The sequence below is a fragment of the Aphelocoma coerulescens genome, chromosome 5, assembly GCF_041296385.1.
Source record: "Aphelocoma coerulescens isolate FSJ_1873_10779 chromosome 5, UR_Acoe_1.0, whole genome shotgun sequence".
Classification (NCBI taxonomy): domain Eukaryota; kingdom Metazoa; phylum Chordata; class Aves; order Passeriformes; family Corvidae; genus Aphelocoma; species Aphelocoma coerulescens.
The window spans coordinates 52,799,439-52,825,577 of record NC_091019.1 but is presented as its reverse complement, the minus strand read 5'-3'; the positions used below and the strand labels follow the sequence as shown (position 1 = coordinate 52,825,577).

At 40.3% G+C, this 26,139-nt stretch overlaps 2 protein-coding genes across 2 annotated transcripts; both read left to right on the top strand.

Annotated features, from left to right (window-relative positions):
- Positions 1–1,076: 1,076 nt before the first annotated feature.
- LOC138111807 (alpha-1-antiproteinase-like) lies at positions 1,077–8,752 on the top strand. Its single transcript, XM_069018167.1, has 5 exons — positions 1,077–1,243; positions 3,993–4,655; positions 5,534–5,804; positions 6,446–6,593; positions 7,430–8,752. Exons 2-5 carry the CDS (start codon positions 4,010–4,012, stop codon positions 7,622–7,624), a joined length of 1,260 nt encoding a protein of 419 aa, XP_068874268.1. The 5' UTR covers positions 1,077–1,243; positions 3,993–4,009; the 3' UTR covers positions 7,625–8,752.
- Positions 8,753–19,009: 10,257 nt separating this feature from the next.
- On the top strand, positions 19,010–24,387 carry LOC138111802 (alpha-1-antitrypsin-like). Its single transcript, XM_069018163.1, has 5 exons — positions 19,010–19,085; positions 19,832–20,521; positions 20,968–21,238; positions 21,967–22,114; positions 22,849–24,387. Exons 2-5 carry the CDS (start codon positions 19,849–19,851, stop codon positions 23,053–23,055), a joined length of 1,299 nt encoding a protein of 432 aa, XP_068874264.1. The 5' UTR covers positions 19,010–19,085; positions 19,832–19,848; the 3' UTR covers positions 23,056–24,387.
- Positions 24,388–26,139: the final 1,752 nt, after the last annotated feature.

Genomic DNA, 26,139 nt, shown 5'->3' with positions numbered 1-26,139 from the left:
GCTTAACATTATTAAAAACAAAACAGTAATTACAAGGCACACAAATGAAAGAGAAAACAAGAGGCTTATAACCATTTTGTAACACAGTTTGTCCTTGACCACAATGACCTGTTATTCACCTGGGCTTTGATTAGTAAAATAATCTCTGTGTTTGTGACGTTTACAGCCAAAGTTAGATGGAACAAGTAAAAAGGGAAGGGGGGAAGGGGGAGAGGGGGAGAAATATAGAGGAAAACAAAGAAGGGGAGTGTCCAGACAACATTTATCTATGTTCTGTCTCCATGTTTATCTATGTTTGTAACAACAAAATTACACACGTGAGTAAACAAGTACAAAGAAAAGAGTCATCACTAATGGGGAAATGTCTTTCATGTTACCACTCAATCACGGTCTTTGTTGTTAACTGGAAAAATTCAGTCATCTTGATCCATCAGCACTTCATTCCCATTGGGAAAAGTTAAGACAGAAGCAGCTATTGTTTTCCTTTGAACAATTTAAAAGTGTGTGAGAGGGCAAGGAGAATGAGAAGTGAGTGCGCACATGCAGTATGCAAACGTGTGGGAGTAAACAGCCTGCTACTTGTATTCCCACCACCTGCCCGAGGCAGTAACTGAGACGCACACAGAACTGAGATAGATGAAGGGACCATATCAGCCAGGGTGGAAAACCCATCATGGAAATGTGTCCATCATATACCCTCTCAGTGGTATTAAGCTACAGAGTGAGAAGGTACAGGCAATTACTTTGTCATCCATATACAGGCTGAGGATCATGCAGAAGATTTGTCTCTGGATAGATTTTGGAAGAGCACCAAGCTGATGTGATATGTGGCTGTGAGCTCCATGTGTGCTTCACGGCTCAGAAAGCCTGACTTCTGGCACCAAGAGTTAGCACCTGTTTCCAGTGATTCCAGGCACAACCTCCTGGTTTCCAGTAGGGTCCTAATCACATAATGTTTGCACTTAAGCTCCTCCACATGGGCAGAGGCAACAGAGAGGATGTTACAGCTGCTATCAAAATGGCTGAAGATCGTCAGCTTCTTTGGCTGAATAACAGAGATGATGCTTGCGAACTCTGTTTCATCAATATTTGCTTTGTTTCCTCCTTTTTTCTGGTTGGCTCTAATTTTTATCAGGTCTGTGTAATGTTTAACATCTCTACTTAAGCCGAAGATGATGTAGCAGTATAAGTAACAGTGTGGGGAACACCATGGTCAGCTGAATGCAACAGGGCTTCTGATTTTGTAAGTACTACACATGCATTTTTCTTACAGACTTGCAAATGATGCTTTCTGCAGTCAGTGGAATTTTAATATTAAGTTAATTTCATTTGTCTGCTTGTGGTTTGGTTCTGTGTGGATGTTGCAATGAAGTATTAACCAAGCAGACGTTCAAGGGACCAGTGGGACCTGCTGTTCTGGGGGAATATGCTTAGGCTGAAATCAAACTAAAAACCCTTTGAAGTCATGGGGACTTATTAAGTACTTGTTAAAACAGAATACTGATGTAATCACCCTTCAGGTTGGAAACAGCCTTCACAGTGACTTAAAATTTTAAAATTAGAATAATCCCACTAGTGACTGAACAACCAGGTCCAATTTAAAAACTCTTCTGGTGACTTAATTTATAAAGCAATAATTGAATTGCTAAGGCCAGGTTCTCTAATTAGGACTGGGGTGAGTGTAGGGGGTGGAGGGAAGGTCACAATTTAAATTTAATTGCTCCTTTCATTCCCATAGACAAACTAATATGTGGTCTGGAAGAGCATTATTTTCTCAACTTCCATTTTGCATAAAAAGTACTTCCAGATTTAACAAAGCCCTTCCAATTTCTTCAGCTTTGAAATGTTAATAAAAATATTGGTGTCAGAAATTTTCTAATCTCAAAATGTTGAAATTACTGTGATTTTCATCTCTAAAGGGAAGATTATGTGAGGAAAGCCTGATGACAATATTCAGTGTTTTTGATGGAAGTACTTTATTTAGATTTCTGTAGAGAGCTATGATACCAGGAGAAGTTTTTTAACTGATCTGTTACAGCAGAAGTTAAAAACAGAGCCATGCCTAATATAAACTTGCTGCAGAAAAGAACTCCAAACCATACTCTTTACTTCAGAAATTCTTTAAAATTTACACTAAGCTCCGTATGGACGTAGGAAGTAATCATGGATAGAAAAAACATTTTTTTCTTTTTCACTTAAGTTTGAAATATCTCAAACAACTAGAGCAAAACAGACTATGACATATTAAACATCAAATATTTTGAGACACCTTTTGTACTATGTAATTTCTTCTTTTTTCCAAAGTACATATGTGTTGCTTGGGTTTTCCTTTTTTTATTTTTTTGTCTCTGAAGAAGAGGCAGAGTTCTGCTCAAAAGAGATGCAAATAGTTGACTCTTATGCCTATCTAGGGCCATACTCCATCTTTTGGTTTAAGGAAATTCAAATTTAATGTTACCACTTGTTACTGCGGGTCACTGCAGTGGGCCCTGGCTGATCTCAGGCAGACTCAGCGTACTCAGATCCTAGCAAATATGAGAACACACAGCTATCTATATGTTTGTTATGGAAACAAGACCATCAATACAAAACCAAAACAACTGGTTAATCACTAAGAATCCTTGAACTTGGGCTGCCCTCAGAAACTAAATCTTTAGATAGTATGTACAGTCATCTTTCACATCTAGGAATGAATGTAGGACCAAGAGAATTTTACTGTGGCAGGACATGGGAAAATACATTCCTGAAAGAAAAGAATACAAACAGGTTGTATTGGCTGGAAACCAGAAGAGGAGCCAGACAGTAGAAAAGTTCTAGAAATGTTTTCATGCAGAAGCTGCCAGAGCAAAAAGCTTATTTTCATTGATTGTTTGTTACAGTTCTGAAGAGGGTTTATATGAGATGTCTCCCCAGAACTGCAGGGAACCGAATTCAGTAAACCAGAGACTTGTCCTAGCTCCTGTGGAGAGCAGGGGGCTCATGTGAAAGATATCATGTCAGCTTTAAGAGAACAAGCATAATGAAAAACTTGTCATCTCCAAGGGAATTAATCTGTGTCCTTTGATTTCCAAATAGGATCAGTGCTCCTTTTCCTCTTTGACCCAGGTCCTTCCCATCCTTCCCACATCCCATGCAGGTTAACCCATGGTGAGAGGCAAACCACCATTTAAGAAGTTACAAGCACTTGTTGCAGCTCCCCTGAAAGGAGGATTCCTTCATTCCAAACATGCACCTCATTATCTGATGCAAACCTGCTGCTTGCCACATGTCATTGTGCCCACCTTTGTGTGCACTGCTGTCATGACACAGGATGTTCCAGGCTTTTGCCTTGAATTTTGCCTTGAAGTACATATAGATGACCTTCTTCCACCACTTAGCAGCTGTGGCCAGTAACTGGCCATGTGAGTAAGTAACCACAAAGCAGACAGGGATGTGAATTTAACAAGATCTGGATAATCCATGATAGCTGTCTGTCCATGAGCTGCTGCCCTGAGGAAAGTGAGGGAATTTACCCCAGTTCCACTGAGTAATGAGCTGCCTCATATTTCCTTGCATTTAGCAAATTGCTTTTGGGCAGATGCTGTGGAGTATTTGTCTTTGAAACCCACACCCTGTCTTGCCTTGCGATAATTTGTTTGTTTAGATGTACCCTATAAGAGACAGTGTTTTGGGAAGATAATGTCATTGTCAATAAAGATTACTATGGACTGTAGCTTTATATTTCCATTGCCCATGGAAAAAAGTATTGTCTTTTCAGAGCAGTTACCATGAAATATTATGGTCTTATTATGCCTGATATTTTAATCTATAACTTGGTTGAATTTGTTAAATAAATTTGACATTGTGCCCATGAGAACTTTAAGCATCCTAAGTACATTAGATATTTATAGTTGAACTATGCAACATTTATGCTAAAAAAACTATTCATTATTTCTTACTACCAAGCACATCATTACCATCTGCTCATTTAATGACTGTTTATTTTGTGACAGAATAATTTGAAAAGAAGATGAAGTGTCTCCTGTGCCTGTGTTTACTCCTTGCTGTTCTTTGTGCTGTAACCCATTGCTGCCCTGAAGATATTTGCCATGAAGTCAACAATACTAATCTGCGTGATGGAAGAGAAAATTTATTAGCATATAGCTGTGACAAGAAAAGCTCTAACTATGCAGATTTTGTATTTAGATTTTACAGGCAGGCTACATCAAAAGAAGCTGATAAAAATGTTTTCTTTTCTCCCATGAGCATCTCCACTGCCTTTGCTATGCTGGCTGTTGGTGCTAAGTCAACCACTCTGTCTCAGATTTTTGAAGGACTGGGCTTTGATGACCTAACTGAGACTCGCATACATGATGTACATGAAAGTTTTCACAAAGTTTTGTCAGTACTGAACTGTGCTGATGTTAATATCACATTAAATATAGGGAATGCCCTTTTTACAGCTACTGGGTATGAACCACAGGAATCATTTTTACAAAATACCAAACAATTTTATGAAGCAGATTTTTTTTCTAGTGATTTTCATAAACCAGAAGAAGCTAAGAAGCAAATCAATAAATATGTAGAGGAGAAAACCAAGGGGAAAATTCCTGAATTAGTTGGTCATCTTGATCCAAGTACTGTACTGGTTCTTGTTAACTATATTTATTTTAAAGGTAAGATAATTTAACATACTATTTCAATCGATGTTTTTGATACAAAATAAAATTTTACGGAACTTCTGATGATTTATTACCAGAATGACTATTTAAGAAAGATCTAAACCATGCAGGACCTTTGAAGTAAAGATTAGATCTGTCCAAGATCAGAGTATCTGATTTTTGAGAAATACTGATTTCTTGGTTTTGATCCAATTTGCTTGAAAGCTGTGGACAGAGAAGTTCCACACTAGTGGATGCCTCATAGACAAGGATCCACATAGTCTCACTGGTCTGAGGCCATAATGACTAAAGATGTGTCCAAGATCTCTATGCTGACTGTACATGCCAGTCAGACTTGGTGGACTGACATCCTTGCACAAGGACCCCAGTTTTATGGTAGATCTGCTAGGTGCTCTGCATGAAAACCTGGGACATAGTATCTTGAGGGTCTGTGCTTCTGGAGCCTTGCTCAAATGTGATATATGCTCAAAAGCTTTAACTGCTGATGAATTCCCCACCAGGCTGAGTGCAGTCAGCTTGCATGGCCTAACAGAAAAGGCATCAGAAGGTCCTGTAACCGATTGCTTATGTGATTGCATTTAAATGGTATAAAAGGCATTACATAGGGTTACAGTAGAAGAAGGACTCTCAAATGGTCATCAGCCTTTGGTTGTTCTTCAGCAAGACATGACATGCTCACACTAACTATGATGAGCTTACTGCACATCTAAAATGCTTTACTGTGCGTTATGGAGGAGGTTGAAGTGATTTAGTGAGCCTCTTCTCCCATCAATATACCTCCAGTGTCCTACATTAATGCTGCTCTAATATAGATGAGTCATTCCTTATGATCTTCACGTTTGAGTGCAACAACATCTCTTTTTCCCCATTAGCTGCCTGGGAAAAGTCCTTTGATCCTTTGCTTACATATGAGGATGATTTTTTTGTGAGCACAAATGCATCTGTTAGAGTCAACATGATGCAGCGTGATGGTATCTCAAACAGCTACTATGACCAGGATCTCTCCTGTGTGGTGGTAGAGCTGCCTTACCAGGGCACTGCACGAGCATTGCTTATTCTGCCTGATGATGGAAAGATGAAGCAAGTGGAAGATGCTCTCTCCAAGGAAACTGTTTGTAAATGGGATAGCAAACTTGTGACCAGGTAACTCTAGGTATATGGATTGTTATATTTGAGGACACATCACTGCTATTAAGAGAAAATGCCAATTTCAGATCACCTCCTACTGGACATAATGTCCTGATTTCATAAAGGGAAGTTTTAAGCAATTCCCCAAATGAGTCAGAGCAGAGCATAGTCACTAAGAAACTGCAGGCTCTGGGACCTGACAAGGGGTCACAGCATTGTAACAGCTGCCTCAAGACTTGCTTGGCTACTTTTTTTTTGACTCCTCTTCTTTCATGGTGTTAACATGATTCATCTCCTTCACCATGTCTTAGATTTTATCCTCCTTTTCCCTTACTTTAGGCTTTCCACTCGTAGTCTCCTTACTCTCCGTTAACCCTCTAGCCAAAACCTCTACTAGCTGTGTATGTGGCACTGGGATGAAAGAGTGAAAATGAAGAAATTTGTTCCTTTTCCCAAAATCAAATAGAGAATGTAGATACAAGAAGATGGTGCATCTCTCAGGATGCCAAAATTGCTCAAGGAATACAAAGGCTACCATCAAACAAATTCGCAATCAAAAGAATGTTTCAAGTGTCGCTGAGTTGTGTGCTATCCACCCCGCTGGCTGAAACAAGGCTGCAAGGGCTCACTGCTCTTCTGTTTCCTTTGACCAACAGGAGATTAAATCTGCAGTTACCAAAGTTTTCTATTAGTGGGTCTTACGATGTTAAAACCCTGTTTGAGCAAATGGGCATCACTGAAGTGTTCTCAGGTAATGCTGATCTGTCTGGAATTAGTGGCAATCAAGATCTCCAGGTTTCACAAGTAAGTAGACAGAGCTGGTGATGGGAAGGTGGTTGGTTGTTTTGATCATTTGTGTCTGGGATTTTTAAAGACTTTATTTCCCTCTTTATATTACTGAAGTTATACGTAAATCTCACAATGATATGTAGGGGCTTGGTCAGTAATTGCACTTTTTTTGCAGAAAGAATCTGCTGGCTCCCTTTTTTATTACTTTAATGCTGTTATTAAAAAGCTGGCTATTAAATATATAGAAAAATTGGACAACATTTTAAATGAATTCTTGGCACTGGAATATAATAGTTTAATGAAAGTTTAATGTAGTTTACTTAGTCAAGTAAACTACAAATGAGGAGTTCATTATGATATTTGTGTTGATTAATACCTCATTTTTGATTAATCTCAAAGTTTTCAGGAAATCTCCAGTTTGCAGAAGCAGAATTTGACCATGTCAGTTTAAGCTATGATTTAATGCTAAAGATGTCAAATACTGCCCCACATTAGCATTTAAATAGCAGTCTTTAATTAACCTTGAAATAAGAGAAAGTGTTGCTAGTAGAAGTCCAAACTATTTAAGAAAATATACCAGCTTGTACATGGGGTATTTTTATCCCACTTTACTCAGCACTGGTGAGAATGCATTTACAGTGTGTCCACACTAATTTTTGCCCCTACTTGCTCAGTCCTGGCATAGAAAATATTCCTATTTTGAACTGTTGGAGATTTATCATAAAATCAACTTTCTTCTACTGGATCTATCACTCCTTTCTTCTCCTAAATATTCCATAAGAACAGAATTTATTTTACTCCTGCTTCCTGTTCCCTGTATAAACCACAGTGTTTTCTCCTATTCCATGCAGGCAATTCACAAAGCCCTGCTGGAAGTTGATGAGTCTGGAACTGAAGCTGCAGGAGCCACTGCCATAATCTTTACCAGAGTTTCCTATACTTCTCGTACCATCAAAGTCAACAGGCCCTTCATTATTTTGATCTCTGACAAACAAACCGGCATCACACTTTTCATGGGGAAAATTGTTGATCCTACTAAGGAGTAATTGCTTGGTTATTTGGCATAATGATGTTGGGCATGAGTTATAATGGTTACAGTGTTTGCAGTTTTGGGCTAGTTAGTGCTACTAACTCGTCTCTGAGGGATATTCAGATGTAAATTAGAAATTTCTTTATCAAATTAATAAGCAAAAAGCATCAAAATATCACCGTCAACTGACATTTTTTAAATGTAACATTTTCCCCAGCTGAATAATTGTATTGGGTTTGCATGGCAAGGTTTTGGTAGCGGGGGCCTGTGGGGGGCCTATAGGGGTGGCTTCACTAAGAAGTTGCCAGAAGCTTCCCCTGTATCTGACAGAGCCATTGCCAGCGGGCTCCAAGATGGATCTGCTGCTGCTGAAGGGTGAGCCAATCAGAAATGATAGTAACACCTCTGTGGTAACATATTTAAGAAAGGAATAAAGTTATTTCACAGAAGTAATTGAGGCCAGAGGAGAGAGAAGTGAGAATCTGTGAGATGAACATCTCTGCAGACACTCAGGTCAGCAAAGAAGCAGGGGGAGGAGGTGCTTCAGGTGCCAAAGCAAAGATCCACCTGCAGCCCATGGTGCAGACCATGGTGAGCAGGCTGTCACCATGCAGCCCATGGGGGTCCAGGAGAGAGCTGAGATCCACCCACAGCCCATGGAGGAGGCCCACACGGGAGTAGCTGGATGTCCAAAAGAAGGTTGTGACCTCATGGGAAGCCCACACTGGAGCAGGCTCCTGGCAGGACCTGTAGACCCATGAAGAGAGAAGCCCACTCTAGAGCAGGTTTGCTGGCTGGACTTGTGACCCCGTGGGGGACCCATGGTGAAGCAGCCTGTGCCTGAAGGACTGCATCCTGTGGAAGGAACCCACACTGGAGCAGTTAATGGGGAGCTGTAGTCCATGGGAAAGACATTGGAGAAGTTTGTGGAGGACTGTCTCCTGTGTGAGGGACTCCACACTGGAGCAGGGGGAAGACTTGTCTCCCTGCAGCAGCAGAAAAAACATGTGATAAACTGACCATAACCTCTATTGCCCATCTCCCTGAGCTGGGGCAAAGATGTTTTTAAGATTTTTTTTTTTCCTTCTCATTATCCTGCTCTGATTTTGATTGGTAATAAATTCAAATAGTTTCTCCAAGTCTATTTTGCCTGTGACAGTAATGAGTTTGTGATCTCTCCCTATCCTCATCTCAACTCATGAACCTTTCATTTTATTTTCTCTGCGTTGTCCAGTTGAGGAAAGGAGTGATGGAATGACTTTAGTGGGCATTTGTCATCCAACCAGGGTCAAACCGCCACAACAATTCAACTTATTAATACATTTTCCAAAATTTCCACAGAAGATAACTTTTTCTTAAAGTATGTTGTTATATTTAAAAGTGAATTCTCTCTGTTAAGGAGTTTTGTCCTGCTTTCAGTTCCAGGTTATTCACCAAAAGCTTTATCCCAATCGGGATAAAGTCTTGTAATGCTACTATATCTTCTCCAGTATTCACCTGAGCTGGTCCCTACAGAGTCTTTTCCTCCTTACATCACTCTTTGCTGCCTAGGCTGTTTTTTACCCTCAACCAGCCTGTTCATATGTTCCAACTCTTTGCCTAGGACTCTTAAGAAATCATTGACAAAAAAAAAGAGAATTATCCCTGAAAAAATAGACTTATTCAGATGTAGCTCTTACTGTGAGTGCCTCTTTGTACTCCGCAAGGTCAGCAAAAAACTTTAAGAGACAGTGACATTAGGCATAGCATAAAATGTCAAAGAATTGTCTGTGACAAATGTCATTCATTAATAAATGCTGTGGCTGTCAATAAAATACATAATGTAATTTAAGTGTATCAATTACGGAATTACTCCAGTCTCTTGTATCATTCTATAAATCCCTTAAAAAAACCCAAACACCTTCGTTTCATTTTACTAACATAGATATATGTAAAATATGTCTTTAATGCTGTTAAATGAGTACAACTTTTCTCATACAGAAATTGTGATTCTTCACATTCTCTCTTTATGTGCCTATTTGGGTAAAACCTGTTTTCAAGAAATACCTAAATACTTTCTTGCTGTTGTGGGTCTGTAGATCACTCTTACTGCAGTGGAGCACTGTGGCTAAACTCTATAGCAAACCGTTTATTGCACAGCTCCTGCCTCAAGGAGAGGCTTACTTTGACAGCTGCTCTCTCACTGCACTGCTTTCACGCCATTGCATATTGATCCTGGAAACATTTTTTGCAAGTGGAGTTGAGTCCCCATCCCTAGGAAGATGAGGCTTCTAAATGTACACTTCTCATTTCTACAGTGATCCTGGCAGTGTGTTGTGAGCACTGCAAAGGTAGTGCAAGCCCCAAATCAACAAACCAGCTCCCCACCCCTGAAATCTCTCTGGCCTTCTGACCTACTCTCCCAAACCTGGCCCACCTCACACAGAGGTGCTTTACAGGGACCCACTGGTGTTTGTAGGATTAATTGGTATGAGGAGCTGTGCTTCTGACTCAGGGGACTTGGAGATTGCTGCCTTGTATGAGTCCCTTTGCTCCAAGTGGCGAGAACTCAGTGGAAGCCCTGAGCTCTTGCTCCTCATGAGGCAAGATGGCATCACTCAGGGGACTGGGAGAGACCACACCTCTGTGCAAAGCAGCGGCTTTTGCAGAGTTGAGATCAGAGATAACTTGCTGTGGTGTGAGGCTGCCTGCCCTGTGGTGCCTCTACAAACTCAACAGGACCTGGGAGCAGGTCTCGTGAGATCTCATCCTGATTAATCTGTGCACCAGGACTGATTAGAAGGTAGGATGGTGAGATTTTTATCAGAGCCACAAGATTTTTATCAGTGTGGTGGCAGAAAAACAGGTTCTTGGCCTGTTGCTAAAGGGAAAGAACTTAGGAAAAATCCCATGGTTGCTAGAACAGAGCAAAAGTTTTGGGAAATAGCACACGGAGCAACTTCCTGCCCCATCTACCTCCCAGGTCTCTGGTTTTGAGATGGCAGGATGAGAGCTTCATTGGTAGTTTCCATACTGGACTGTGAAGAATGGCTGCTACTAGCAAAAGTATAAAATGGGATACCTCTGAAAGCTGGTTTGGGAGTTATCTACCAAGCTGTGGGGCATCTCAGCAGTTTTCCTCCAGCTGAGCAACTTCGTGCTCCAGACCGGCAGGTTGACCTGAGTTGTGTCAGGGATGAGGGGTAGGAATAAGGATCATCCTAAATCCCTCTAGAAGGAGACGATGGGTACGGAATAGGAAACTAATAAATCTTATGCAAAACATACACCAAAATCAGAAAAATGCCTGTAGTTCACAGTATGAAGATCTATAGAGCCTGGGCACTGAACAGACCTCACTGATATTACTCTCAGCACAGTTCTGATTATATTCTTTAGGAACTGGACAATTCTGCAAAGCTTTTGTAGGGAGATGGAGTATTTTTTCCTAATTCCAAGAAAACCTATCTTGGTCTACTTTGCATCATTTGTCCTTGTAGCTTTTTTTTGTCTTAATATGTGATAGGGAACCCTCCTCATTCTATTAGGGTTGTAAAGGTAGAGCAAAAAGGAAGGATTCTGATAGGCATAAATAACTAAAATTTTCATTTAGGGACTGTATATTCAATCTGTGGCAAACACGTGAATTTCATGGTGTCTCTCATACATCTGTAGATGTTTTTATTAACATCCTTCCATATTCCTCTAAAATAACCACTCATGCATTCTCTCAACCTATGGGGCAGCTGGATCCAAACTAAGCCCTGAAAGAAAACTAGGCCTTCTTTATAGCTAGCAGTTGTAACCATTATAACCTAATCCACCTGACTTCCTGCAGTGACCATCAGCAGAAAGAGATAATACAGCTCATAGTGAAGTAGATCACCACCTGTCATAAACACCCAAAATAAATGGCCTGCTGTGGGTCTGTGACACACTTACAGGAAGTTATGAGGAAAAGGACTTGCCTAGAGAGGGTGTAACTCAGCTGAGAACCCCTGTGAGGGAAGGTAGACCCACAGGGCTGGGTCCCTGAAAGGCAGCCTACCTGTGCCCTAGTAGACCCAAGTGCCAAACTTCTCCTGGCAGCCTATGAGCCATGTGGAGACTGTAAGTTTGTTCTGTCTGACCTTGTTTATGGTCTGGCAGGACTCTGCTTGATGGCAGGATATCTTCTGTCAGTAATCCTCTGTTTGCTTTGCCGCATGGAAGAGTCCACGTAGAATGTTGTTACAAATCATGAAGCAGTGGGATAGCAAGGCTAATGCAGTGTGTTCCTTTCAGCAGTAAGGAGAGGTGCTGGCTTAATGTCAAAAGGCACAGAGCATTTGGATAGTTACAGAAGCACCAATTGCTCACATAAGTTCTGCTATTCAGATGCTACCAGTACTTTGGACTTTCTTTTTCCCAGCTATGCAATTTGAGCCTCAGCCCTGGTTTCTGGAATGCCTTAAATGGGCACATCCACCCTCCCCCCATAGCTATGTCATCTGCACAGTCCTTGATCACTGCTATTGCAAGGAAATGGGAATTCACACAGATTGTAAACCAACCCTATTCTAAACATTTCAGTGGATTCAGTGCAAAAGAAACTGCAGGCATTTTCCTTGTACTCACACAAAGCTCTTAAAAACCAGATGATTGTGATAGTTCCCAGGCCGGTTAGGTTTTGAACAGGGATTTTGAGAACCCAGCTGCTCATCTTTGACATGAGTCTTTTTACCTTTTGGAGGTATGAAAAAACTCAAAACAGTGTTAATCCCTAATTCAGCATTCAAGTCATGTCTCCGAAGCACAGAGGCACCGGGATTTCCAATCACAGAAAAAGCGCAAGAGAAACACAAACATTCTTAAGTGCACATTTCACTTGAAAACTCTAAATATTCACTGCAGTGGGAATTAGAACAAGTGCAAATTATCAAGAGGAAAAAAAGCATGAAGACCACCTATGGGCTATGTATCTCTGAGTCCTGTAGCACACCCTTCAAATCTTACCCATCCATACTACATTCCTCTGCACATTGCCCTTACCCACATGGGGCTGCTTTCATTAGATGTAAACACAGCATATGTATGATATCATTCATTCCCTTTAAACTCTTAGCCACAAAAGGCTGACCTGGAAATATCCTTCATTAAGTTCCCAGTCCCCAGTATAAAAGTGAATCCATTTTTAAATAATTTGGTAATTGCACTTTCCTCTACCAACACTAACTGTTTTAACTTTCCTAAGACTAACAGTTTTAAAGAAAACTATGATTCATCCATTTCACGTAGATGTCCTTGATTATGATTAACACCCTGGTTACACAAACTCAGCTCAACACAGATGTTGCTACAAATTACTTTGCTAGTTTCCTGCAAAAAAGAATTTCAATGATGAAAGTACCTTTTCAGTACAGTCCTGCAGCTGGAGACAAATTTATTACAAGTGAATGAACCTTATTTATACAAATTAGTCTTTATTTCTCTTATTTTTTATTGCATTTAGTTTCTTTTCCATAAGCCATATGGATAAAAATTCTTATAATTTATTATTTTACTAAACAAGAATTTTTTTTTTGTTGGAAAACCGTTAACAGCGATATGATTCTCGTATGGAAGGTCTGAAGAAGACTTTGTCTGCATTGGGCAAATATAAGGAAAAGTGACCATATTGTTTACTATGTTTCACATAGGAAAAACAGAGCACATGGAAGATGCTCTGATGAAAAAAAGTTTGGAAGGAAAAAAGCAACATAAAACAAGATCACAGAATCATAGAATCATTAAGGATGGAAAAGACCTCCAAGATTATCGAGTCCAACCTAAGTGTTATAGTCATTATAAGATGGTTGCAGCCAGGAAAGAACATCAGAGCAGGAGAAAACATCTGTGCCCAGAGGATATGAAAGATGCAATAGGTCCTAAAAGGTGCATGAATGCTGTTAGGTTTGCTGCTCTCACAAATGCCGATTCTCTAGCCATCAAAAAAGCCATACCATAACTTACATATTTGAGGGACAGTTACTAGAATCTATTTTCTGTTCCTCTATCTTTCAAGTGAGGGCTGTGAGTCTTGGGTAAATCTTACAGGTGAAATTTGAAGACATTTTGTGTCTCGGTGTGCTACAGTCTCATGCTGCCTAGCACTATGTCCCGGGCACTGAGTAATCTTCTGCCCACCTCGAGCAAGGACGGACGGAGGCCGACCGTGGCGTGGGAGGCAAAGCACCTGCTCGGGTTCGCCTTGCCCACCAGTGTTGAGGGCGTGCAAGGAGGTAGGAAAAAAGCAGAGGGACTCCTTTGTGGAGGAAGGGGTTTACTGCAGGGAAAAATCCACAGAGAGCAGCTGAAGCCGCGTGGCTTGCAGGGAGTCATTTACTCCCACAATCAGGGCATGGAAAACACACAGTAACCAATGGGACATCAGCCAGGGGGTGTTACTGAGGCGGGGAGAAGGAATTACAGCAAATGGGAGAAGGGGTAGGTGGGGAGGAATAACAGGGACCAACTAACAACCGAAGAACTCAGAACTCTCTGGAAATACAACCACATATGAGAAATAAGGGGTGGGGAGGACTGCGGCCAATGGTGAGGCACAGATTTATGCATTTTTTGCGGCCTTTTGAATGCTCAAGGCTTTTGGTCCATCAAACCAATGGACCTTTTGGTCCACTTGATCCGGCTGGCCCTGGGGTTGGTCATGGTTCACCGCAACATCAGTGGCCCAGGCAAAGGTTACCACCTCGTGCCCATGCCTGTGATTGTGCTGTGTGTCATAGCCCTGACATATTCACAGTGGTACCAAAAGTGACTGAGAAGAGGCATCACATAGAAGCAAATACACTTCAGCACTTTTGTACACTCCTAGATTGGCATGTTGGGAACGATGGTGCAGCAACCATGACAGAAAGCCTGTGTACGTACATCCTAGATCCTAAAGTGTCCTATGAAGGCATGTTAATGTAAGTCATTGACAGAAATGGAACTGTGCTGACCTGCCATGCTGTGATCTGCAGAGGCTAAGGGCAACCACATAGTGTCTTATTTTGCTTCCCTTGAAAATGGGAAGGGAGTTTCTGCAGAAAACCACCTCATTGATCTGTCAGAATCCCCAAAATTCTAAAATCTTAGCATCTCAAAGACTTGTTTAAGAAAAGGAATGTGAGCAATAGAATCATATAATAAATTTCATTTTATTGAACATATTCATTCAGCTAGTTGATCTTCCTTCTGGTTCTTCACTGAGGCCAACAATATTGATTTGTTGTACAATAACAAATGATAGCACTTTGCAAAGTTTAGCCCTAATGCTTTCTATCTGGCTTTGGAAGCAAAAAACTTCAAGTGTAATTCCAAAATACCTACATAAGGGATTTTCTTAGTGCTTGATTAAAGCCATATTTGCAACACAAAAATAAAGAATGTAAGACACCAATTTAAATTTAATTTCATACCAAGAGGTTTCTCTGGGTAGACAACTTCATTTCAAAATAAGAACTTTTATTCTCTGGTGAACTTGTCACTCTAAAAGTTGTTTGTATTAGAAGGGCTCTTTTACACCAAGAAAAAAAGGTCCACAGGGCAAAGTCTACTAGTAAAATGTTACTATTTCAGTATACCAGCTATGACTGAGATCCTTGCAAGAAGCCAACCTTTCAGTGTGATTCTTCTACAGTGCTTTCTGCAAGTAGAACTGTTATGTGTGGAGCCCTGAGTTCTGGGGATTATGGGAAAAGGAGCCCTGTGCCACCATCTCCTGGTAAAATAATGGAATGGTCATGACAAATTCTGTCTCGTTTTCAAACCCAAAAGAACAGCAGCTTTCTGGCTTGTTATTGTGTTGATATGGACTTTGATTTTCTTGCTAAGTTTTAGCTGCAGGTTTGGTGAAATGCTGCACTTGAACTGACTGCTGTCACATAGGATTTATGTTTTGGTGCTCTGGTGGGTATTGCATATAGAGATCAGCTCAGTAGTGGTGGGGGAGAAGGCAAATTAAATATTAGAAATGGAATATTAGAAATTACTGGGAAAGATAAAAGAGCTAATTGTATAGCAAATCATCTAAATCTCTGGGCCATCCACACATGGCCCTATAATAACAGAAGGATAAATGAGAGCTATTACATCTTTGGAAAAAATGGTAAGGTTAATCAAAGGTCTGGAACAGCTCCTGTTGGAGGTAAAAGATTTTCAGCCTTGAAAAGACACAACTTAGCATAAGGAAGGCAAAACTGATTGGTGTCAGAGACTGGGCAAAAGGGAGACTGTGTTCTATTACCACATCTGGTGCCAGGACAACAGACCATCACACAAAGCATGTAGGAGCCAAGTTCTGTGCCAGTAAAATGCGATGGTTCTGCACACACAGACAGTGTATGTGGAGTGGCACATTGCAGGGTGATGCTGCAATTCCAAAGGTGTACCAGCACACTACTTGTTCCTCATGTGCTCCTGACACAAATTCCAGATGATCGGTATGGCTTTTTGTCAAAAGATGTATCTTTATCCACAATGCAGCCTATAAACCATAAACATCCTGCGTAGATACTGCATACATTACTTTTCTCTTTCATGCTGTGTCTGTTATATATTTCTCAAGAGTAACCCCTGCTAAGCAACCCCTCTTTCAGGGAACCCAGATCACTGGTGGACCAAGGAAAGGAAGGACCAAGGTGCAAATGTAGGACACTTGTTTGGAGGCAGATGGGGAATGGGAAAGAGTCTGGAATGGGAACTTACAGGGAAGAGTAAGGGGGTTCCTCCACAGCATATTCATCTTTCTTTGTAAACACTTTTTTTGACACAAGGAAGAAGGGATTAAGTATTGCATTTCAAATGCTCTGTGGATGATGAAGGGAGAAGCAACTTGTGTTTGTTCCTCATGTATCTCATACTGGTGCTCCCCTGAATGACAGACCTGGTCTGAGAGCACTTTCTGTGGAGACTGTTTAGGCCCAACCCTAATGGGATAAAGACAAGACACAATAAAGAAAAGTCCTTGACCTCTCAACCATCTCTGGCACTGCCACCCTCAGGCTTTTCCTATTGAGGGAAAATTGAGCTAATACAATAGGAAAGGTTGGAAAAGACCTGTGTTTACCCAGGTGAGATGGACAGACTCCCTATTATGGGCTCCAGGAAGCAATGTGTTGTGTACTTCCACTACATCGGCATTCTCCCCAGAAAGTGCTCTCCATGCATGAGGAACAAGTGCAATTCGAATTTTTTTCCATTCTAATATTAAGTGATGTAAAAATATTTTAAACCTGAGAATCATTTTCAGATGTAAATTAAATGATAAAATAGTATATTAAAAGTAAGATGATGAAATAAGTTGATTAGGCTGTAAATACTCAGGCTGAGAGACATTAACTCTCTCAGAGAATCTGTCATCAGAAAAGCATATGCCCCTTTATATTACTTCATATCAGGATGGAAAAGAACACCCTCATTTTTACTAGGTTTTAGAAAAAAAAGGTTTAAAACAATTGCATATAAAATCTACCAAATGTGCAATTCTTCAAAGCTCTTAAAAATGTTTTGAGGTTATTGTTGTGTTATCAAAATATCACAAGTAATTTGAGATAGCATTTCTTGGTTGTTTGTTTTTTTTTTTTAGTTCAAATCATTACATATAAATTACTATTGCCACAGGTTCTGATTTAACAAAGGTAATGATTCTCTTTAGTGGAACTACTCACACACTGCTCGAACGACTAAAATTAATGACAATTCCACATCTTCTTCAATCAGTTATCATTTTCAAAAACAATTCCTAGGGCCTTTGTTTCTTCTTCTATTTGAATTGTTCTCAGAGGGCAACCCAAGTTTCCTGTCTGCCAGACTTGTGCATGTATTATTACATTAACACATCACACTTATTAGATGATCTTTTTCCACTACTATGAATACTTAGAGGTGTGTGTATTTACATATGTGTCTTTCACAGATAGGTGAAAACACATACAGTTAAACACACAATTATCTGCACATCTCAGAAGTAGTTTTATTTTTTATTTGATCTTTAAGCAGAAGATCCTCAGAAGGAAAGCTGTGAATTGCCTTTCCCCTCACTTTCTTGTCAACCTCTTGCAGCCTGAATATGAGCCAAGGGGATGACTTGGGTCTGATTGTCTCAAGTAGAATGGTTTGAGGGTCTTGTATCCAGATCAAGTAGGATAACCTAGCCCCTAGGTTAGTGTGCAAAAAGATTAGCACTGCTGAATCCAAAATGAAAAAGGTATGCCCTGTCCTGTTTGGTTGCTTGACTATGCAGCCATATAAAACAACCACAGGACAAAAGCCTTGATTTGAGATTGAGGGGAAGAAAGTACAGTTCCCTTTCCAGCATTGCCTTCAACTTCCTAAGCTCATCTCCCCACCAGTGCTCTCATTCACAGATGTTGAACACCTCGTGTAGGGCATTTCAATATCTGATATAGTGTGGGGCTCCTGCTCAGAAATCAAATGCTTGGGAGCTTGCAGAGAGGGACATGTTGGCAACCAGATCTGTTAAAAAAAGTTCATTTTCTGCCTTAGTTTCTCTTTTAGTGATTTGTTTATATTCAACCCTGAATATCATCCAGTGATGCCAGCATGTCTTCTTTAGTACTGGATGAAAGGTGAATTGGCAGCCAGTTCTGTGTCCTGGTGCCCATTTCAGTTGCATATGATACAGAAGATTAACCTGAGGAAACAAGATATTCACTGACCACATGTTTCTCTTTGCAGTCAGTGTTGCTTCTTAGCAGTGGTGGGTTTGTTGTATATTTTCTACAAAGCCAGGTGAAAACTCTTCCCCAGTTCCCCAAATACTCAGTCACAGGTGATGGCCAACAGCAATGAGTGAATAACTGTAGAGATTGTAAATGTCTCTCTAGAGTGGTAATGTCACGTGGTATTCTCCTAAGAAACTTAGAGACTGTTCACCAATCACAATCACACACAGTCTGCTCTGCATAAGAAAATTCCCCAAACCATTGAACATGGTGTCGAAGGTTGTGACTGAAGTATACAGTAAGACAGAAGGACTTTCTAAATCCAAACCCTGTTTTGAAATCCTGCAAGAGAGGTTATGGCTCCAGAAGGAAGCAAAGAGGACATTCTGGCAGGGATGCTGTGGTCCACCATGAGTGGTGCCAGCTCAGACAGACCCAGGCAAGGGATGGCCCTCACACCCAGTCGCAGCTTTCAGCTCCGGACATGAAGGGTATGGCTGTGGCTCTCTTGCCAGACATACACAGCAGCAGGTTTCTCCTATCAGTCCACAAGCATGGAAGCAACAGGAGATACAGCCTCTGCTCCATTCCTTCTTGCCCCCATCACCCAGCACTGTTAGTGTTTGTCTGGTTCAACAGATTGTCCAAACTATCCAACATCGTAACTGCTTGTTGTGCATCCTCACTGGCAATTTTTATTTGAACTAATTAATGATTAACAGGGTGATCTGCTTAACTCTGTTTAATGGTACTGAAGAGAAGAAGGAGCAGACAAGACCAGACTGTAACACTGTAAGTACCCTTTTAGTTTTCCCTTGGATCACTTGGACACTTCATTTTGGGGGGTTATGTTGTTGCCTGGGAGTGGTGCCTTTGTACATAGGAAGAAGGAAATATACCTGTTATGAAAAAAGTCAATACATTTCAAAAGCCAGAAAGAACTGATAGTAGAGAAGATACTTCACATAATTAAGTAAAAATTTGGTTTGGAAACAAAAGAAATGCCTATAGACTTTTTTACTAAAAAGACTAGTGATCTAGTCTTTCATCTTTGAAGAAACTGTAAAGAGTATTTTGTAATTTTGGTTCTAGATAGTATGATCTATGTTTATATCACATTTTTGTTTAATACAGATTAAATTCTCTAAATATTTGATGAGTTGAGGAAGGCTAACAGAGCTGCAGTAACCATCCTACAGTACTGAGTAAAAAACCAACTCATGTCAGTTACTCTGGGGAAAAGGTCATAAGCTTCCAGCTATTTACAAATTTTAAAAGAATATGCTAATATTAAATTTAATACACTATTAAAAGTTTAAAATTACCTCTTTTGAAAGGGAGCTAGACTATATATGTATAAATAGATAGGAGGCATATCCTTTCCAGGAAACACTGACATGCATCAGAAATGTGAATTATAATTGTGTGGGATTTTGGAGAATAGGTGTGTTCTGAGATCATCATTTTGCTTTACTGGAGGACACAGTATGAACAAATTAGTTTCCATGACATGTTCTGTATGTCTCTTTCTTTTCCAGAAACAGCTGAAAGGAAAATGAAGCCCACTCTCTCCTTGTGTTTACTGTTGGTTGGTTTGGATACTGTTGTCCTGTGTCATCAGCATCCCCGCTATCGTAATAAGCAGGATGATGCTAAAGGGACATATTATCTAGGACATAGTTCTCATTGGGAAGGAGCTTCTCCACATAAGAACAAAACTTTTGTCAAACTAGTTTTCAGCAATGCTGACTTTGCATTTTCCTTTTACAAGCTGGTCGCATCTGAAGCAACGGACAAAAATATTTTCTTTTCACCCATAAGCATCTCTGCTTCCTTTGCAATGCTGGCACTTGGTGCCAAGGCTGTGACACTGACACAGATTCTGGAAGGGCTTGCCTTTAACCTGAAAAAGACTCAGGAGCAGGAAATACATGAAGGTTTTTGCCAACTCCTCCACATGCTGAACCGTTCAGACAGTGAATTCCAGCTGAGCCTGGGCAATGCCCTTTTTATAGAAGAGACACTAAAACCACTACAGAAGTTCTTGGGTGATGTCAAAAGCTTTTATGAATCTGAAGTCTTTTCTACTGACTTTAACAACTCTGTTGGCGCTGAGAATCAGATAAACAGTTATATTGAGGAAAAGACAAATGGGAAAATTGTTAAGCTGGTGGAAAATCTTGATCCTCTGACTGCAATGGTCCTCGTTAACTATGTCTTCTTTAAAGGTAAGATATATCAAGGGGTGCAAAGCTAATGCTTATTACAGAGAATGAAAAGAGAAAAAAAATGTAGTTTAAATATTTTAAAGGGAGGAAATCATGTCCAGTACCTGGAAGGTGTTGCTATAAACCCATGTATATTTGTTGCCAGTAAAAATATGTCCTCACCTGGTTTAATGAAGTTTTAAAACTAATATCTTTGTTGAGTTTGGTAAGTTCTTTCATGTGATCATAGACTCATGTCTAGTGAAAGATAGTGTTTTCAGTATTGTCTGTCTGCAATTGTCTTTAAGCACTTAAAAAAAGATACAATGTTGTAACACCTGAGGATGCAGTAACATGAAAAAGATACTTGCCCTAATGAAAGGAAGGCTGTGGGACTAGGTCCTGTTATATTCATTGTGACCATTCCTCTTTATATTCCACTGAATACATTCTCTTTTTGTCATAAGCCCATTGGGAGAAACCCTTCAGTACATCACAGACAAAACAGGAGGATTTTTTTGTGGATCAGAAAACATCTTTACAAGTTGACATGATGTATCGAAAAGGTTACTACAGAAATTACTTTGATGAAGAGCTGTCCTGTTGGCTGGTTCAGATACCTTACAATGGTGATGTTGTGGCATTATTTGTTTTGCCTGATGAAGGGAAGATGAAGCAGGTAGAAGATGCCCTCTTGAAAAGGACTGTAACTAAATGGGAAAAGTCCCTCCAAGACAGGTAAGCTTTTTTTGCTAAGGTGAGAGGTGACCATGTTACAGATTAATAGTGTTTATGTCACCAAGACAAAACACTGGAAGACAGGTTATTTGACTGAACTCTATACACTTAATGGTTCCTCTGTGCTGGACTTCTCTTTCCTTAGCTGGAAAATGAAAATGAAAAAGAGCTATGGCTAGTGAACAAATAGGTAATTGAACTCGGGATTCATCTTAGGTTAAGTTCCTGGTTCAACCAAAAATTACTTAACACCATGAAGAAGTCAACAGATCATTGTTTCATACAATCATTGGGAAACTACAATGGAGTAGCTGTTGGGTGCTAGGGTGTTGAGGGCATTCTTTGTAAAAGTGGATTCATTCACCATTACTGCAGCTATTTCTGTGGTGGCCTAGACCCTGGTGTGTATTTGAACAGCCTAAGGTCAGCTAGCTACAATCTTTTGAAAAAGCCCTCCTACGGGGCAGTAGTAGCTTTGTTTGCCACTCAGTTGGTACAGCTGTGTCTTCCACCCCACTCCTTGAAACCCACTGCAGAGGCAGGAGCTAACACAGACTTCTTCTGTTCCAACCCTACACATTAAGTAGCTAACCTGATCAGAAATGTTATCTGAACCCTAAGAGAAGACTATAAACATTTAGAAAAACAAATGTCAAGTGTCAATATACTGAAGCCATTGAGGAGTGTTGCCTAGATGATGATTTGTCCCTATTTGTGTTTTGTTACAGAAAAATACATCTGCACATTCCAAAATTTTCTATTTCTGGTACCTATGATGTGAAAAAGATAATCAAACAAATGGGTATGGTCGATCTATTTACTGAAAAAGCTGATCTGTCGGGGATTACTGAGGAGCCTGGACTGATGGTTTCAAAAGTAAGTCAGCATGTGAAAGCAACCACAGGATTTGCCTGTTCCCAGGAACCTGACATTAATATCCCATGAAAAGCTTATCCCAGTCTCTTTGAAGCATCGCTCAATCATCAATAGCTGCCAGTCTGAAGGAGAACGAAGCCCTGTCTTTCATAAACCTGAAGCCAAATGTGCTTACAAGGGGTTAGAAAGCCTTGGTTGGAGGATGAGGAAGACATACATATAATTAAATGTTCTTTTGGCTACTAAACAAAATTATCTAAATGTAGTGCATTAGCTTTGGTGAAATTTCCTCTAATTCCTCCTACAGAGGGCAAAAGGCTGTTATTCCTGCCCTTCTAGTGTTCTCAAAAAGTTATTTTTTTCAGCTAGATGACAGGGTAAATTCACAATAATACATAAAGCTGCCAAAGACAAAATTGAGTCTAGGCTAAATTACCAGGTTTCTTTGCTTCCAGAGTTTCTTGTCATCAGTCATCTTGAGTGCTCTTTGGCTGCCTGCAGTTTGAGGGTTACTCTCTGCACAAGAAGTGAAGGAGGATGGCTTGAGTGGTGTGATGGCTTGTTGGTGCTGCGGTGGGAATGGGAGCAACTGGTGATGACCTTCCCAGAAGCTGCTGCTGCTCGGTCTTGCTCCAGGCAGGGCTCCCTTTGGCTGGATGAAGTGAAGAGAGTGGCAGGCTGCTCTCTTCTTGCTGGATTGCCAGCTGGAGGCTGTTTTGCTTTGTTCTTTGCAGGTGGTCCACAGAGCCATGTTGAATGTTCATGAGAATGGCACTGAGGCAGCTGGGGCCACAGTGAAGGAGGTTACCTGGAGATCTGGGGATTTTCCTCGCCCGCCTCGAGTCAGATTCAACAGACCCTTCCTCCTGGTGATTCTGGATAAATTCACCCGCAGTGTCCTCTTCATTGGGAAAATTGTAAACCCTCGGAAAAATGACTGATTGACGAGACTTAAGCACACCACAGGCTAAATTCCTGTGATTCAGTGAAACACTTAATGCATATCCCTCTGTGCTAGTGCTCATCTTTCAACCATTATCCTTAGAAATGTTATTAACCCCTTAAAACACGATAACTATTTTTCCTTGTCCAAAAGTCACTAGGATTTCCCACAACCTCCACCTGAATATAGTATGTAGTGTTAATGAAACACAAGTCACTTTTCACCAGTTTTGTAAGAAGCCCTTTCTGATGTGCTCCTGTGGGATACTCAGTTGGTCCAAAATCTCCAGCTGATGTTGGTATTGCTGTACAGTCACAGGGTGTGCATGTGAAAGGAGAAACAGGAAAAAGGAGGTGCAAGTTGTAAGTCCTGTCTGTTTAATCCACCAGGCCTTGATGACTACTCTTAGATTCAGTTTTCTTTAATATTGGAATGAATTTTCATTAATTTCTTTAGGTTTTGTAACCAAGTATGGCATGACACTGCAGGATCAGTAACTGGGTTGCTGGAGGAGACACCAGTGTAAATGGCTGATGAGTACAGCTGTTTTCCTTTGCCTTCCTCTGTCTCCTACTCAGTGGAAGCCCTCCCTATGGAGACAAGAAGGCTGCTTTTACTTTATAGATAATGTTAATTCTACTATGGAAGGAATCCGTAGCAGAAAAAAGACTTCTGTTTTATCCTACTAATATAACTATTGTTGGTAATGCCTTCAGGCAAAAGCCTGGTGGAGTAGTCCAGGACATAGCACCAGTTTCCTTTTCATGGATTTGTTGTCACTGTCATTTCTTCTTTCGACTGGTGCCGCCTTCAGTATTCACTTTCCAGCTAGACTTGACAGATTGTGGTAGAAAGAAGGAGGAATGAGAATTGTAACTCCAGAAAGTTTGTATTTCCTCAGTAGGAACAGCAGAGCTTTCCTAGGTGCTGTTAACTTGATTTAAGCTAACATAAACATGCATAAAAATGCAGAAAATATTTCAGAAGTCACTGTTCTAAATGTTAACAGTGGATTACTGCTATAGATTTTACTCTATAGCTATAGAGTAAAAACTGACTGGGAATTGATATTTGTACTTTTTCTTAACTTAAGGTTTCTGGAATCCAACTACACTAGATAGTTGCATGGTTATGAAAGGAAAGAAACACAAAGTAGTAAATGTTTAAATTATTTTATTATTTTTTCTTTAGTTTTTAAATCAATATCCCTAGCACATCTTATTAAAATATAGAAAAGTAATGAAAGCATGTAAATTATAGACTGATTAAATATTTTCTTACAGAATATCTCAAACTGGTTGGAAAAAAATATAAATGGCAATGTTTTAGACCTTAGTTTCTTAAGATGTCTGTGAAAAATATAACTTAAAAACTGTGGTGAATATTTCTAAAACACAATTCTTTTTTTGGTTTGGGGACCTTTTTTTTCTTTCACATTAAATCAATGTTATCAATATGAGTAAATTGTAGTATAAGAATACCAATAAGGAATAGTAAAAGCATTCCATGTCTATCTGCAGACAGGTAACAGTTGATACTCACTTTCAAAGTCCTCCTCAAAATCTCATAAACCAATGACAAAAGTTCCTTATAACTGTATTTAGTATGCTCCCTGTTTAGTAACAAGTAGTTGGCTTCATGCCTCTAAATATATAAGAACTTGGTCTTGGTGTTATACAGGTGTATTCATTCTACAGAAGATCATTTAAAAGTTCTTGCCAAATCTCAGGGCTAACACAGGATGCATTGTCAAAGTCCAGCTTTGCAATGACAAATCTGTCAGCAAATATCAAGAGACTGTTTGCTGTTCCTCATGGACCTCAGATCAATAGTCTCTGTTTGTTAGCAGGAAAAAAATACCTAAATTCTATTTTGCCAACCACATCTCACTTTGAAAGTAACCTTGCTGCTTAACTCATTTGAAACTGGATAGACAAAACTAAAGCTGATTTAAGAACAGGATGACCAGAAAAATGTCATGGTAAGGAACGGTATGCCTACGGTATAGGAACCATACATATCTTGCCTTGATTTTCTTTCTATTTTGGCAAAAAACAGAGCATGCCCCTCACTGCAAATGTGCAGCAAATCTGAGTAGTAAATAACAAGTACAGAAGTATTGCACACACACACACACACTCCCCCACCAAAACCGTCAGCATTAAGGTTGTCACAAACCCATTGCCGTCGTGGTTTGATCAAGACAGTGTTTCTTGTTTCAGTCTGCTGTTTTTCTTCTCCTTTCATGGATTTTTGTTTCTTGGTTGGCTCTCTGACTGTGAGTTTTGTGACCAAGAAACCTCAGTGTAACCAAGGAATGACTTTCATCCTGTCTAGTAGAGAGTTGCTGCTGCATGCACATACTGTGTGTGATGGGCCACTTCAGGGCAGGGACATTGCTGGAGGATGGAGCTGGTGAGATGAACCACATGAGGGACAAATTGCAAAGGACATTTTCTAATGCAGCCTGCACTGGTGTCTACACACAGATGTGATGTGGGAGTGCATGCAACCATGCACTGTGTGAGCTGCAGCCTCGGCACCGCCTGTGCGAACCCTGAGGGAAATCTAGGATGGAATGGCTGAAAGCAGCCTTTGTAAAGGCTGAAAGCAGTCTTCTGCTGTAGGTTAAAAGCCACAGAAGAAGAATTGCCAACATGGCAGAAACTTTGGAAGAGCACACACTGAGCAACTCCCTGAAATAAGGAGAAGAGGAGAACAAGCAGTGTGGAAATAGCAGTAGTCTGTGTTTGTTGTCATACTTAGGAACTAGAAGTGGAACAAAGACTAAAAACATAAATGAGGAGCTCAGAAACCCCGGCTAACCCAAGATGGAGATAGATTTAACTGTTATCTACAAATTATGTGAAGTTAACAGACACTGGAAGAAAACCAGAGGCAATTTTGAGCAGTGTTAAAGACCATTAAAGAAGGAACAAGCAAAAGTAGGAAAGTTTATATTGTTGTGGGGGCAGAGAGAGAAATAGTATGCTTGAGGTATAAAAGAAAATAACATTTCCAACAGGCAGTGGTTAGTGCCAGTGCACAGGTCTGTCATTGTTCCCAGTGTTGTACAGCACCT